A 16,626-nucleotide genomic window follows, 5' to 3' on the forward strand; every position below is an offset into this window, starting at 1 on the left:
GCACCTAAATGAACATGCATCAATCTTTCCCCAAGTTCGTTCAATTCATTCCAAACATTCACTCTTCCCAAAACTTTATTTTTTCAAGGCAAGTCCAATTGTTTTCTCTATAATTCCTTTATATTTTGATTCATATTCATTCATTATCTAGACACATACACTTATTTTAAATTTGTGATTTAGATTTTTTTATGATTTTTAATTTGTCAATTGTTCTTTTTCTAAATTTGTATTTTAAAATTTTTTTTGTTAATTTGTATAGCGTTAATGTCCATTTATTGAATTTAGTTAATGTTTATATGATTTTGGTCCGTGGGTTAATTTTCATCGTTTGCTTCATGTTTTGTCTCTTATTATTAAAAGCATTTAGTGTTTAGTTATCATCTATTAAACTTTGGTTTTAAGACTTTGATTCTAGGTTAGTGTGCATCATTTGTTTTGATAATTTTTTCTTACTCGTTGTTTGATTGTTTGCTCCCCTAAATCAAAATTCCACATCCATCACTGGCTAAATTCCGCATCCATCACTGGGTATGGCGGCTGTAACACCTTTATCTCAAATTTCCAAATACCAAACTTTGTTGTACAAAAAATTTGACCCACTTGTTGAAATTTTGACGACAGTACTGTTTCAGACTCCGCTGTTATGAATATAATTAAGCCATGAGGGGGCTTGTTAATTTGGACTTGGATTTGCGGATAAAAGTGTGGTACGAAACAATTAATTATCCGTCCTACACATGTTAATCACATTGATGCTGTTTAGAAAAGTGTAAAGGTTAGGTTTTTATCATCTAATTGCTTTTTTGAGCATGTTTTGCATGGCCCTAAGCCGTTGTGAGAGTAGGGTTTTTTGTGTTGATAATTTTGTCCACAAGGCTTAGTAAATCCCGACTTGAACGTTTTTAGTATTTCTTTTCATTTCTTTTCTCTTGTTTAATTTGTTTCTTTTTTCATTTTTTGTATCTTTAGTTTTAGAGGAAAGCTGGGAGTCCAATGACTATTTTCGATATGGAACCTTTTTTTGATGAAAGATAAAATTTTATTCCATTAAATAGCACTAATGGCAGAAAAAAACACTGAAAATGTCACAAAAACATTTAATCTGAAAAATTACTAGATTTAATATATTTATAAAATACCATCAAATGTGCTATCCAACTCGTTTAAGCGTAAAGTTGATGCTGAGATCTGATGAAATAACCCAAGAAATCACAGATCTGATAGATTTGCAAAAACATTGTTAGATCCAATAAACAAACAGCCAAAAAAAAAAAAAAAACTTGTCAGCTCCAAAAAACTAATTGTACTTTCAATATTTTCAATATGGAACTTGGATTTTAAGTTTATAAAAAATTGAAGTATCTGATACTACTTTTGTCCCAAGTATGAACTACTTGGTAGTTTTTTTTTTTTTTGGTGTCTTATAGAGCTCTAGGGGGTCGTAACCCCTATACAATCAGCTCCAAGTAGCTCTAGTAATTCCTCTGGTGGATACCGTATTGCTTGGTAGTTTTCATTTTGGTTGCTATGAAATTTAGATTTGCTTATTCTCTGTTCTTATAGAAAACTAAAGTTATTTTTCCTTTAAAACTCTTTATTAGCTTTTTATCCCATGCCAAGCATGGAATTATAAATACTTGAAAACAATTTGAATTTTCAAAATAAAGTAATGATTTAGGCATTTAATTTTGTGTCCCATATTATATTGAGATTTGAAGTTTGAATTTAGTAAACAATAGCACTGGATATCATCCATCAAATTTATTAAAAATTTTAATAATCTTAGAAAATGATTAGAAACATCTCAATTGGAGAAAGATATATATATATATATATAGATTGATTGGTTCCAATGATTAAATCTTAAGCTTCATTTCTTTGCCTATTAGTTGTTTTACGTGGATGAAAGTTTAGGTAGATTTTCCACATCAAAAGCCGGATAAAATATTAAAATTGTTTACCTTATCCTTTAAACTATAAAAGAATCGGAAATCATTGCCACTTCATGTTGAAAGTATTACAATGAACTGCCAAACAAAGTAACAAGAATTGGTTTCAAATCTTGATTGTATATCACTTTTCTTTAGACTTTATTTGTCTAGTATAATGTGCAATAACCTTAGACAAATTTTTTTAGAATAAGATGAAGTTTGTTTATATTAATCTCCTGCAAACTATGGAGCGCTTTTGAGAGAATTCAAAATAGTAGAAAAGTGGTTTTCTACCACAAAGCACTCTTTACTTGACTTTTTTATATAGGAGAGATTGTTTAAAACACAAATGAATTTAATAAATACTTGTATGAATAGATTCAAGGTATTATGTACAAATTCATGTACTTTAATTTATGCATCACTTGATTGTATAATCAAAGATATGAATGTATCCTTACATTCAAGGATTCCCACATATATGAATATATTCATGAATGAATATACATTTATCACAATGTATGCACATCTTAAAATTATTTGATTCATAATACAATACATATATGTACATTCTAAAATTACTAGATACAAATTTTGAAATTTCCAATACTTCAGCTCCTGAAGATTATCATTCATGTGAGTTTCACATGAGCAGTAATGGTCTTAAGGGATTCTTCTAAATTGTGATCATGTGGGAGGATCAATTAATCATATTATAGAGACAGTTCATTTATATTTTCTATTCCAAAAAAGAGTTTCAAATTTTGAATTATGTTCCAATGTATGGTTAAGTAAATTTGATGGCAGGAAAAACTCTAAATACCGTCCTTCGACCATTAGACCAACCTATGGTATACCTTTATATTGTCAATTCAACTGTTTTTTCTTTTAGTAATTTACAGAAGGTGAATTGAGTTTGATTTTTGGAGTTGATTAGTTCTTATAATTTGAGAAGGGAAAACCTGTCACAAATTAAAGAGAGTACTTGTTACAAACATATCTTATTATACTATATACACTTATACATAAAGAGGGAGGGAGGTGAAAGGTGTAAATAAATTGTATCATTCAATGTATTGTCTAATCTATCCTAATTTCTAAAGGCAATTGTACCATTTTAACTACCCACCTCCTTACAACCACACCAAATCTGTTGAATTAACTACCATTTCTTTAACAAAAAACTACCATTTTTCTAAAATACTAAAATATAGTTGAATTATTCTAAACTATTACTTTCCAACAAAAGAATAATTCTAATATTTTTTGGTATCCTTTTCTTAGTTGTACACACATTAGGTGTACCTCAACCACTAGTCAATAATAATGTGTAACGAAGAAATGAAGTTTTAGTTCCCAATCTTCAATCTATATGCTGTTTTAGTTCTTAAAGTTCTGGTACAAGTAAATTTGGCCCTCAATGTTTAGCAAATGTACAATTTTAGTCCCTAACAATTTGATAAGAGAAAATCTAATTCTCAAATTTTCCAATTTAAAGCAGATTTACGACATTTGAAGATTTTTTTTCCAAATTACAGAAGGAATTTTCATGTCTTGATATGTGTCCATGAAATTAAATTTCAAAATAAAGAAGCAAAATAGTAGCTAACTTTGTACAACAAGAACTAATAACTACAATGCTAATTAATTAACTAGCAAAAAGAAGAAAATTTTTTGTTTGAGAAACTAAAGGGCAATAAATTATATGGCCCTCAAATTATTAAGTTGGTCGACTTTTAGTCCTTCAACTATTAAGTGCACATTTTTATCTCTCGAACTTGTAAAAGGATATATTCTCCACCCTTTTAGCTAGGGATAATTTTATAAACCTCCTAGAGATTTATGTTAATATTACTTTGCATCTCTAAAGTTTCAAAAAAGTACAATAACCTCTCCTAAAACCATACTTTTTTGTAACAACCTTACTCTTGCATCATTAAAAATTCTTATAATAATCATTTAACGAGAAAGTGATATTTTTCTTCCAATTCTATCCTTTATTGTTGTCTTATATAGAATTTTCTACCAAATTGATTATAATGTAAGATTTACAATTTTCGCCTAAAAATTTTCTTTTCCATAATGTTTTCCCTAAAAATTGTTCAAGTAGTAAAAATAATTTTGTCAATATATATACTATGATAGTAATTAGTGGCCCTATCTCACTAATATGGAAGTTGAGTGATATTTTTGAAACTTCAAAGGTGCCAAGTGATATTACCGTAAATATTAGGGGAGGGTTCTAAAATTATCTCAAGCTGTAAAGGTGAAAAGGATACCATTTTACAAGTTTAACATGCAAAAGTATGTATTTAATAGTTGGAGGCTAAAAATCAACCAACTATATAGTTTAAGGCCATTCTTGTGGCGGCCCTACTTCCTCCTAAGGCGAACCAGAGGGTTAGCGGGTCGCCTGCCTAGCTCTCGCCAGGACTCACGCAAGGAAACCGACTAAACTCTTTCCACGTACAACTTTAATCAAAACAAAATTTCCTCACCCGAACAAGCCAATCCCTTAAACATCCAAAATACTAGAAACACATTAACTTCAGAGATAACATTGACATTGGACATCTGCATGTTCACCCTTAGTACATCTCCAACTAGCTTAACACATAACTACACTTTATACAATACAAACCACAAAGTGAAAATCGAAAATTACAAATTCATTCATACAGGCCAAAGTTTAGGGTTTGTACTTTTCCAGTTTCAAGTGGCAACCCAAAACAAAAGATACATAGACCGTTTCGAAGCAATATTTAAAAAAAAAACCAAAAAAAAAACAGATTTCAAATCTCTCGAACGCCAAAACCTGTTAAGGAAAACAAATATCGTGTGGTGAGCTAAAACTCAGTGGTGCCCAAAACATGCAATCATATAACACAAGTAGTAAATAATAACTTCAAGCTTAAATTCAGCAAGTAGAAAAGTGTATAACAGCACAGGGTAGGATACAGAGGCTCTCAGGAGCCATTTCCACGAATTTGATCAAAATTAATCGCAGTTGACCCTCCGTCAACTCTCACTATCTAAAGTCCATGTAGATTCATTATTTTTTTCCTTAACACGCTCCAACCAACTTACTCCCACTGGGCCCGCACACCTCACGAGAGAGTTTGGTATTACTCGAATATACCTTTTTGTAAACTAGTCGAGAGATTCACCCAACGACGTCACATTATAAACTAGACGTCACATTATAAACTAATCGAGAGATTCACCCAACGACGTCACATTATAAACTAGTCGAGAAAATATTTCAAGCAAGTCACCACTCGAAAGGTTAGTGCGATAAAGTACGCACTGCCACTTCGATGGTTCAGGAAAATCACTTTCCAATTATCACATAACAAGTCAAGAAAGCACTTTAACACTTTAGTCATAGAACAAGCACGGATACTCACCAAAAGTGAAGCTCAAAAGTCAAGCTGAGAATCGAAGTCCACGTCCTCGCTAAACCCTAGAAATTCAAGTATTTTTAAAAGAAAACTATAAGTTTTACTAAACAAACTCTTGGTTTATATACAAAAGATTATCTGGTATAAAACTAATTTATTTTCTCAGAATAAATCAATAAATCTCTTAGAATTAAAGCTGGTAAAGTAATAGAATATTTCGTATGATTCCTTTAAAGCTATTTTTCTTTCTAGAGGTACAACTAAACCAGTTTAATTCAAACAGGTTTTCTTGCCGAACAAATTTTCCATGCCTTTTTTTTGAAATTGTTCAAATCTAGTGTTTTTAACAATTCCCTCTAAAACAACTAGCCAAGGACAATTTTATGAAAAACTTAAAGTTTGGAAATTAATACAATTATTTCTTAAAAATACTAGGACTAGTTTAAGCAAAGAAAAGAATTAACTAGTTAGTAAGGTTTTAAAAAAAATCCTGACATTTAAATTTTAGTTTTATCATACTATACTCAATTTCTATACCTGGATAATAAGATAAAATATTTCAATAAAGCTTGACCAAAAATACTCGAATTCAAGAGACCAAAACGGACTTCACGACTCCAACTCATTTGCACTTTGAATTCCAAGTCACCAATATAGTAAAATCACAAACCAAACATCAATTTCACCAGGGCTTCATCAATCATTAGCCCTAAGTCTCAACAGATTCAGTTCCAAACAAAATTCAACAAAGAAGGTCCAAGGTATCAAAACAAACCCAAATCACAACCCATGGACCTTCCAAGTACATTTCGGCCAACTACTTGAACAAATTCCCCAAAAATTAAACTCTTGCAAAAATTACTCACATGGTCAAGAGCTTCATCAATCATTAGCTCTTCGCGTCAAATAACTGTTTTTTTTTTTACAACCAATCAACCCAAAATGTAAATGTTAAAAGTCACTAACATGTACATGGATACAGGGCCAAGATTTGATACAACATCTTACCCAAGGTTGCAACCAATAATCTCATAATACACAGACAAATACAAATTAAACATTTTCCAGCAATTTTTATTCCAAAATATCCATTCAAATGCCAAGAAAGTCCAACGACTAATCCGCAAGTGGTTTATCAACCAAGTAACTTCCATCTCCAAAAATTCCAACCAAAAAAATCAAATTGTTACCCCAAAATTTACATGCATGACCATCTTAAGATATTCTAAAGTGCAATCAGCAATAATATGGTACTTTACAGTGAATCAAACTTTAATATAACAATTTGGAACCCAAAATTCGTAAAAGAAATCCGAAAAAATTCTTTTCTTCCTCTCTCGGCTAAACTGAGAAATTCCAGCAGTTAATTGATCATAAATCTGAATTTTCTTTGGCCAAAACCTTGTATTTTGCACTCAAATCTCACATGCACAACTCCTTAACTAATTAACTGTCATTTCTAGTCCAAAGCAGGTTCGGATATCAGCAACATTCATCCGTAATTCCAGAAATTTTGTTCAACTACCTCGGGTGAGCTTGCATGCAGAAGATTGTTGTTTCGTTTTTTTTTAACCGAACTAACGAACTTCATACAAAGCTTAATCACCTAGTTTTTAGTTAGCTAATCACATTTATAAGCTCAGATTACTTCAGAGAAACAAAATTAAAGCTGTATTTCTGTTTCAGCTTCTCGGCAAATCCCCAATTCCTTCGAATCAGATTTTCCTTATGCTTTGATTCATCATCCGAATGCATCAACTTCACATGCAAGTCCATAACCAGCTTAATCTACTGATTTCAGTCCAGAAATTACCTCTACTGGAAGCTTACTCACGCGACAGAAGCTGAAGTTTTCTTCCTCTCCTCTCGGTTAACTCACGCATGCGATGGATGGTTGGTCTGCTGTCCTGGTTGCCGGTGGTTGCAGGTGCGGTGTTTGTAGTTGGAAATGGCCACAGCTGGTTGAGGTGAAGTTGCAGAATGAAACGGTAGCTCGCGGTGGGGATGAGGAAGGTGATAAAGCTCACGACTATCTCTCGGACAGTCCCGGACTCGCAGCTCACTCAACTTCCTTCCTCTCTTATTTTTTTTTCCTTGCTCTCTCACTCTCTCTCACTCTCATCGATGATACCAAGGCAGGGAAATGGAAGTGAAGTGGAGTTGTTGTGGGTGGGTCTGATGTGTAGTGGAGAGGATATGGTGAGGAGTTGCGGATGGGGTTGGTTGTGTGGGTGGAGAAAGATGAAATTGCATCCGGTAGAAATGGAATATTGGTTTTTAAGGTTGGGCGAGGAAGCTTTGGTGGTTGCATGGTAATTTCCGAGATTGTGGAGGTTATTTTAATCTTTTCACATTTCATCCGAATTTTCACTTAAGTCCTCACTTCAAATCTAATTCCAAAATTTACCCCAACTGTAATTTGAATGCCTAATAATATATTAATCTCGCAAAGATTCGATTATCGAGATTTTACCGTACTAAGTATACTAAGGCAATAAAATTAATCTAACTCAGGCAATATTAATTTAACATAACCAAAACCAAGTAATTTAATATTTTAACACAATTTTAGTATTTATAACATAAGAATTGTTTTCACGTACTTAGTTAGGAGTAAGTATACTTAATGCTAGAATTTACTAATGAATCAAAAGTACAAATGCAATATGCATGGATAAATATATATATAGGTAGGCATTTTTTTTCAAGGTTCTCATATCCTCCCCTCCTTAAAATGAATTTTGTCCTCAAAATTCTCACCTTCTACAGAAATAGGTCGGGGTACCCTTTCTGCATTTTTTCTTCTAGTTCCCAAGTTGCCTCCTCTAAGCCATGATTTCTCCATAGAATCTTCACCAAAGGAATTTTCTTATTTCTGAGTTCTTTTACTTCTCTCCAAAATCTTGACTGGTCCTTCTTCATAAGTTAACGACTCATCTATCTCAATTCCTTCCAAATGCAACACATGGCTTGGGTCGGGGTGGTATTTCCTATGCATAGAGACATGAAATACATCGTGAACCTTGGCCATGCTCGAAGGCAGTTGCAGTTGATACGCCACTTTTCCGATTCGTTTCAAAATTTCAAAAGGTCCAATATACCTCGGCTTTAACTTTTTACCCTTTTTGGACCCTACTCCGCCCTTCACGCGTTTAACTCTTAGGAAAACTTTGTCTCCTACTTCAAATTCTTGATCTTTCCTCCTTGTGTCGGCGTAGCTCTTTTGTCGACTCTGGGCAGTTTGAAGCCTTTCCCTAATTACATTCACTTTCTCATGAGTTTCTTCCATCCAAGGTATAACCGTTGGATCTAAATTTTCTTCTCTCCTATTTCATTCCAATGAATCGGAGATCGACACCTTCTCCCATACAATGCCTCATAAGGTGCCATTTGAATTGATGCATGATAGCTATTATTATAGGCAAATTCTACTAAGGCCATATACTGGCTCCATTTACCTCCAAAATCCAATATACACGACCTCAGCATATCCTCCAAAGTCTGAATTGTCCTTTCCGACTGCCCATCCGTTTGGGGATGATAAGCGGTACTAAACTTCAACTTAGTCCCCAATGTCTCTTGAAATTTCTGCCAGAAACGTGAAACAAACCTTGGATCTCGTTCCGACACAATGTTTATAGGAATACCATGCAATCTCACGATCTCTTCTGTGTACAACTTGGCCATTTTTTCCAAAGGAAAGCTCATACTCACAGGTAGAAAATGCGCGGACTTGGTAAGCCTGTCAACTATCACCCAAACCGCATCAAATCCCTTTTGACTTCGAGGCAACCCCGTTACAAAATCCATGGTTATATGGTCCCACTTCCATTCAGGGATTTCTAGTGGCTACAATAGACCAGAGGGTTTCTGATGTTCAGCTTTTACTTGTTGGCATATCAGACATTTTTGTACAAATTTTGCCACGTCCTTTTTTAAACCGTCCCACCAGTATAACTCTTTCATATCGTGATACATTTTGTTCACTCATGGGTGTATGGTATACCTCGATCGATGTGATTCTTCTAGAATCTCTTTCCTCAATCCTTCATCAACTGGAACTACAATTCGATCTCGAAATCTTAACACTCCTTCAGACCCTAATTTAAAGTCTAGGGTTTCTCCTTTTCGCAACTTCTCCAGCTGGTTCTGGATTATAGGGTCCGTTTTCTGTGCCTCTTTAATACGCTTCAACAACGGTGATTTCAACGTCAGGTTCCCAAATAAAATCTTCAATCTCTCCAAGCGAGGGTTCCAACTACTAACCTCTTCTAACATGTCCCATTCTTTTACCATTAACCCCGCTACTTGAGCCTTTCTACTTAAAGCATCTGCTACCACGTTGGCTTTTCCTGGGTGGTAGTTTATTGAACAATCATAATCCTCCAAAAATTCTACCCATCGCCTTCGTCTCAAATTCAATTCCTTTTGGGAAAACAAGTACTTAAGGCTCTTGTGGTCCGTATAAACTTCAAAGGTCACACGGTACAAGTAATGTCTCCATTTCTTTAAAGCAAAAGCCACTGCGGCCAGTTCTAGGTCATGCGTTGGGTAATTTTGTTCGTGAGGCTTCAATTTTCTAGAGGCATAGGCAACCACTTTACCCTTTTGCATTATTAGTACGCATCCTAGACCTTCCCTAGAGGCATCAGAGTATACGACATAACCTTCTACTCCGTCAGGCAATGCTAAAACAGGAGCTGATGTTAAGCGCTTCTTTAACTCTTGAAAGCTTGACTCGTACTTTGGAATCCAAATGAACTTATTATTTTCCTTTGTCAGCTCTGTCATAGCTCCGGCAATCTTTGAAAAGTTCTTGATGAATCGCCTATAATAATCTGCTAGACCCAAGAAACTTCTAACCTCTATTGGAGTTTCTGGCTATTTCCACATTGTGACTGCCTCAACTTTTGCCGGATCTACAGCAATTCCATCTTTAGAAACTTTGTGCCCCAGAAAAGAAATTTCATCCAGCCAAAACTCACACTTACTAAATTTAGCATACAATTTATGCTCTCTTAAGATCTGCAGAACCACTTTCAAGTGTTGAACATGTTCCTCTCGAGTCTTAGAATATACTAGGATATCATCAATAAAAACTACTACAAACTCATCCAAGTACTTTTTAAAGACTCTCTGCATTAAGTCCATGAAGGCAGCTGGTGCATTGATTAACCCAAATGGCATGACTGCAAACTCAAAGTGTCCATATCTTGTATTAAAAGCAGTCTTAGGTATGTCTTCCTTCTTAATTTTCAACTGATAATACCCTTGCCTCAAATCCAGCTTGGAGAAAACTACTGATCCTTGCAGCTGGTCAAATAAGCTGTCAATCAATGGTAGAGGGTATTTATTCTTAATTGTTCCTTCATTTAATCCTCGATAATCAATACACAACCTCAAATTTCCATCCTTTTTCTTAACAAATAGAATAGGTGCCCCCCATGGTGAATCACTTTTTCTAACAAAACCTCTCTCCAATAGATCCTGTAATTGTATTTTTAATTCTTTTAGCTCTGCAGGAGCCATTCGGTACGAACTCTTAGAAATCGAGGCCATTCTCGGCACCAGTTCAATTTTAAAATCCACCTCTCTCTCCGGAGGTAATGTTTTTAATTCTTCGGGAAACACATCTGGAAATTCCCTTACCACCGGCACATCCTCCAACTTTACTTGGTCACTGGGAGCGTTAATCAGGAAAACTAAGAAACCTTACGCTCCTTTATACAACATTTTTCTTGCCTGAACTCCCGAAATCATAGCAGATGATGCTAGCCTACCTTTCACATCCAATTTCAGGGTTGCTTCCCCAGGAATCCAAAATTCCACCACTTTTGCTCTACAATCAAGTTTAGCAAGGTCATGAGCTAGGAAATCCATTCCTATAATAACATCATACCCTTTTATGTCCAAACTGACTAGGTCTACTAGCATCTTACGCTCTCCAACCCAGAACTCGCAGTTCTTATTGGCCAGGCTAGTAATTATACTCCTATTACCCATAGGTGTTCTAACTTCAAGATCGAAAGGTAATTTAACAGGTTGTACCTCAATTCCGGACATAAAAATTGGATTCACAAATGAATGCGTTGCGCCAGGATCAATTAGTACTCTAACTAATCGGTGAAAGATTGGAAGAGTACCTTCCACAACCTCCGAGGAATCAGGTACAGGTTGATCGTCCATAGCGTTCACCCTGGCAAAAACTTTCGGCCTGTTTCCTCCAGAAGTGGCTTGTCTAGCACTTGGTGTACCACCTTCTTGTATTTTTGGACAACCGGCAATCTGGTGTTCACTGCTTCCGCACCTCAAGCAATTCCCTTCTTTCCTCCAGCATCCGTCCTCAGTATGGCCAGCCCTCATGCAATATCCACAAGTTTCCTGAGGGATGGTCACACGACCTCCTTGCGGGGAGTTCCTAGTTTGATTCCTCCACTGGGTCCTCCTCTAGTACCGATATCTCTTCTTCCGGTACCTCTTGCTCCAACTCCTCTTGCTAGAGCGCCTCGTGGTGCTCCAGGACTATTTACTCCATCCATTCCTCGATGTACTTTGGCCGGTGGAGCATTTGCATAAGTCGACTCCCGACTGCTGTTAGGGCCAAATCTTTTCTTGTCCTGGAAGGATTTTACTTGAGCTCTGGCAACTTCAACCCTTCGAGCTCTCTCAACGGCATCAGCAAATGTGTCTATCCGAACAGCAGCTAATCCCTCCTGAATTTCCACGTTCAGTCCCTGCACAAACCTCCTTACACGCCTTTGCTCCGTGGCTACCAATTCAGGAGCAAAACGGGACAATTTTGTGAATTGGATTTCATATTCGGCGACATTCACCACCCCCTGCCTACATTTGATAAAGTCATCCTCTCTTTTCTCTTGAATGAGAGGGGGTAGAAACTTGGCGTTGAACTCCCTTGTGAAGTTTGCCCAGGTCCTAGGCATATGGTTCCTATCCCAATTAACCCTAATTAGGTTCCACCAGGAACGAGCAGCTCCTTCAAGCTGGAATGCTGCAAAAGTCACTTGTCTCTCTTCCGTATAATTTAAAGCTGCAAAAATGTCAGAGATCCTCTCCCACCAACCTTCTGCTACCTCGGATTCTGGGCCTCCATAGAACTTAGGAGGTCCAAACTTCAAGAATCTCTCTAATGTCCGATCCTCTGTATCGATTGGGCCTCCTTGATGATGCACCGCTCCAAGGGCTTGGTGCTCAGTCATGCGCTCTAGTACATCGGTTATTTTATTGATTGCGGTGGCCACTGGGTCTCAGGCCACGCTTCCTTGACCCTGGTCTTGATGGACCTCAGGTTCCCTATCACCACCACCCTCAGGGTGTTGTCTAGTTGATCTCCCACGTTCTCTACCTCAAACTCGTCGATCCATAACCTAGTTATGCCTATTGATATAAATGAAGTAATATGCGAAGATATTGTTACTTATTTACTTATTATATTTTCTTTTATAAGTAAAATCAACACGAATATTAAGGAAAGGAAAATAAAACACTTAACACATATATTCACATACCAAAATTCATACAAATAACAGGTTAGGGTGCCTTCCAAAAGTATGGCCTCCCTTAAACCAAAAGTAGGGATATAGTGCCTCAAAAGTAGGCCGTCTAGCTAGACAAAATGCTAGGACCTAAACTAGTATCACCCCAACTAACCCTAGATATGTAGATACAACCAGATCAAACCTATTCTAACCCTCAGCAGGGCTACCAGGAGCAACGTTCTCCTCAGGGTCCTCCTCCGGGTCCTTCTCTGGATCCTCCTCCGGGTCCTCCTCCACACCTGCCTGAGCAGTACCCTGAATAATCCCCATGACCTCGTCTATCATCATAGTGGCGTCGACCCTAATACCCGTACTCCTATCACGTACCTCCTCAGCTAATCGAGTCAATCGAGACCTCTGTCTCCCTAACTCCTCACGAGCGGCCTCTAACCTAGCCCTCTCGGCTACTAACCTCTGCTCGAGCTCAACTATACGATCCATCTGAGTATCAACTATGATGCTCAATTCCTCGACATCCGGGTCAAAATGTGATTAGCATCCCTCAGCTGGCGACGCTCGTCGTCCAAAGACAGCACTAACTCATTAGGGTAAGCATACGTGACCCTACACTGGCATCGGGGAAACCTATCGACTGGTATATAACATATACGAGGTCTTCCGTCTCGTGGCCTATAGGAGATGGACCAAAGGGGCTCTACATGTCCATTAGCCACTCGATTACCATTAGCATGTCCGTTTCCGTTTTCCATACCTGCAAAATAACCAAAATCCAAAGGTTAATACTTAAATAGCAAACGTGCTCAAGTGCCACTTAAGGTATATCTAACCAACTCACTTCTTAACTCTTAAAAGGTTCAGGGTTTCTAACATATCTAATATTTCTTCCCAATAACTTTTCTAACCTAGGCTCTGATACCACCTGTGACGGCCCCACTTCCCTCTAAGGCGAACCAGAGGGTTGGCAGGTCGCCTGCCTAGCTCCCGCCAGGACTCACGCAAGGAAACCGACTAAACCCTTTCCACGTACAACTTTAATCAAAACAAAATTTCCTCACCCGAACAAGCCAATCCCTTAAACATCCAAAATACTAGAAACACATTAACTTCAGAGATAACATTGACATTGGACATCTGCATGTTCACCCTTAGTACATCTCCAACTAACTTAACACATAACTATACTAATACAATACAAACCACAAAGTGGAAACCGAAAATTACAAATTCATTCATACAGGCCAAAGTTTAGGGTTTGCAATTTTCCAGCTTCAAGTGGCAACCCAAAACAAAAGATACATAGACCGTTTCGAAGCAATATTTAAAAAAAAACCAAAAAAAAAATAGATTTCAAATCTCTCGAACGCCAAAACCTGTTAAGGAAAACAAATATCGTGTGGTGAGCTAAAGCTCAGTGGTGCCCAAAACATGCAATCATATAACACAAGTAGTAAATAATAACTTCAAGCTTAAATTCAACAAGTAGAAAAGCGTATAACAGCACAGGGTAGGATACAGGGGCTCTCAGGAGCCATTTCCACGAACTTGATCAAAATTAATCGCAGTTGACCCTCCGTCAACTCTTACTATCTAAAGTCCATGTAGATTCATTATTTTTTTCCTTAACACGCTTCAACCAACTTACTCCCACCGGGCCCGCACACCTCACGAGAGAGTTTGGTAGTACTCGAGTATACCTTTTTTTAAACTAGTCGAGGGATTCACCCAACGACGTCACATTATAAACTAGTCGAGAAAACATTTCAAGGAAGTCACCACTCGAAAGGTTAGTGCGATAAAGTACACACTGCCACTTCGATGGTTCAGGAAAATCACTTTCCAATTATCACATAACAAGTCAAGAAAGCACTTTAACACTTTAGTCATAGAACAAGAACGGACACTCACAAAAGTCAAGCTGAGAATCGAAATCCACGTCCTCGCTAAACCCTAGAAATCCAAGTATTTTTAATGAAAGCTATAAGTTTTACTAAACAAACTCTTGGTTTATATACAAAAGATTATCTGGTATAAAACTAATTTATTTTCTCAGAATAAATCAATAAATCTCTTAGAATTAAAGCTGGTAAAGTAATAGAATATTTCGTATGATTCCTTTAAAGCTACTTTTCTTTCTAGAGGTACAACTAAACCAGTTTAATTCAAACAGGTTTTCTTGCTGAACAAGTTTTCCATGCCTTTTTTTTTTGAAATTGTTCAAATCTAGTGTTTTTAACAATTCCCTCTAAAACAACTAGACAAGGACAATTTTATGAAAAACTTAAAGTTTGGAAGTTAATACAATTATTTCTTAAAAATACTAGGACTAGTTTAAGCAAAGAAAAGAATTAACTAGTTAGTAAGGTTTTAAAAAAAATCCCGACATTTAAATTTTAGTTTTATCATACTATACTCAATTTCTATACCTGGATAATAAGATAAAATATTTCAATAAAGCTTGACCAAAAATACTCGAATTCAAGAGACCAAAACGGACTTCACGACTCCAACTCATTTGCACTTTGAATTCCAAGTCACCAATATAGTAAAATCACAAACCAAACATCAATTTCACTAGGGTTTCATCAATCATTAGCCCTAAGTCTCAACAGATTCAGTTCCAAACAAAATTCAACAAAGAAGGTCCAAGGTATCAAAACAAACCCAAATCACAACCCATGGACCTTCCAAGTACATTTCGGCCAACTACTTGAACAAATTCCCCAAAAATTAAACTCTTGCAAAAATTACTCACATGGTGAAGAGCTTCATCAATCATTAGCTCTTCGCGTCAAATAACTGTTTTTTTTTTATAACCAATCAACCCAAAATGTAAATGTTAAAAGTCACTAACTTGTACATGGATACAGGGCCAAGATTTGATACAACATCTTACCCAATGTTGCAACCAATAATCTCATAATACACAGACAAATACAAATTAAACATTTTCCAGCAATTTTTATTCCAAAATATCCATTCAAATGCCAAGAAAGTCCAACGACTAAGCCGCAAGTGGTTTATCAACCAAGTAACTTCCATCTCCAAAAATTCCAACCAAAAAAAATCAAATTGTTACCCCAAAATTTACATGCATGACCATCTTAAGATATTCTAAAGTGCAATCAGCAATAATATGGTATTTTACAACGAATCAAACTTTAATGTAACAATGTGGAACCCAAAATTCGTAAAAGAAATCCGAAAAAATTCTTTTCTTCCTCTCTCGGCTAAACTGAGAAATTCCAGCAGTTAATTGATCATAAATCTGAATTTTCTTTGGCCAAAACCTTGTATTTTGCACTCAAATCTCACATGCACAACTCCTTAACTAATTAACTGTCATTTCTAGTCCAAAGCAGGTTCGGATATCAGCAACATTCATCCGTAATTCCAGAAATTTTGTTCAACTACCTCGGGTGAGCTTGCATGCAGAAGATTGTTGTTTCGTTTTTTTTTAACCGAACTAACGAACTTCATACAAAGCTTAATCACCTAGTTTTTAGTTAGCTAATCACATTTATAAGCTCAGATTACTTCAGAGAAACAAAATTAAAGCTGTATTTCTGTTTCAGCTTCTCGGCAAATCCCCAATTCCTTCGAATCAGATTTTCCTTATGCTTTGATTCATCATCCGAATGCATCAACTTCACATGCAAGTCCATAACCAGCTTAATCTACTGATTTCAGTCCAGAAATTACCTCTACTGGAAGCTTACTCACGCGACAGAAGCTGAAGTTTTCTTCCTCTCCTCTCGGTTAACTCACGCATGCGAT

The 16,626-nt window shown here is 36.4% G+C and overlaps 1 protein-coding gene across 1 annotated transcript; it reads right to left on the reverse strand.

Annotated features, from left to right (window-relative positions):
- Positions 1-11,727: 11,727 nt before the first annotated feature.
- On the reverse strand, positions 11,728-12,552 carry LOC140012748 (uncharacterized). The gene has a single exon (XM_072061042.1). The coding sequence runs from the start codon at positions 12,550-12,552 to the stop codon at positions 11,728-11,730; it is 825 nt and encodes a 274-aa protein (XP_071917143.1).
- Between the last annotated feature and the right edge of the window lie 4,074 nt (positions 12,553-16,626).

Source organism: Coffea arabica, chromosome 8e, assembly GCF_036785885.1.
Source record: "Coffea arabica cultivar ET-39 chromosome 8e, Coffea Arabica ET-39 HiFi, whole genome shotgun sequence".
Classification (NCBI taxonomy): Eukaryota; Viridiplantae; Streptophyta; class Magnoliopsida; order Gentianales; family Rubiaceae; genus Coffea; species Coffea arabica.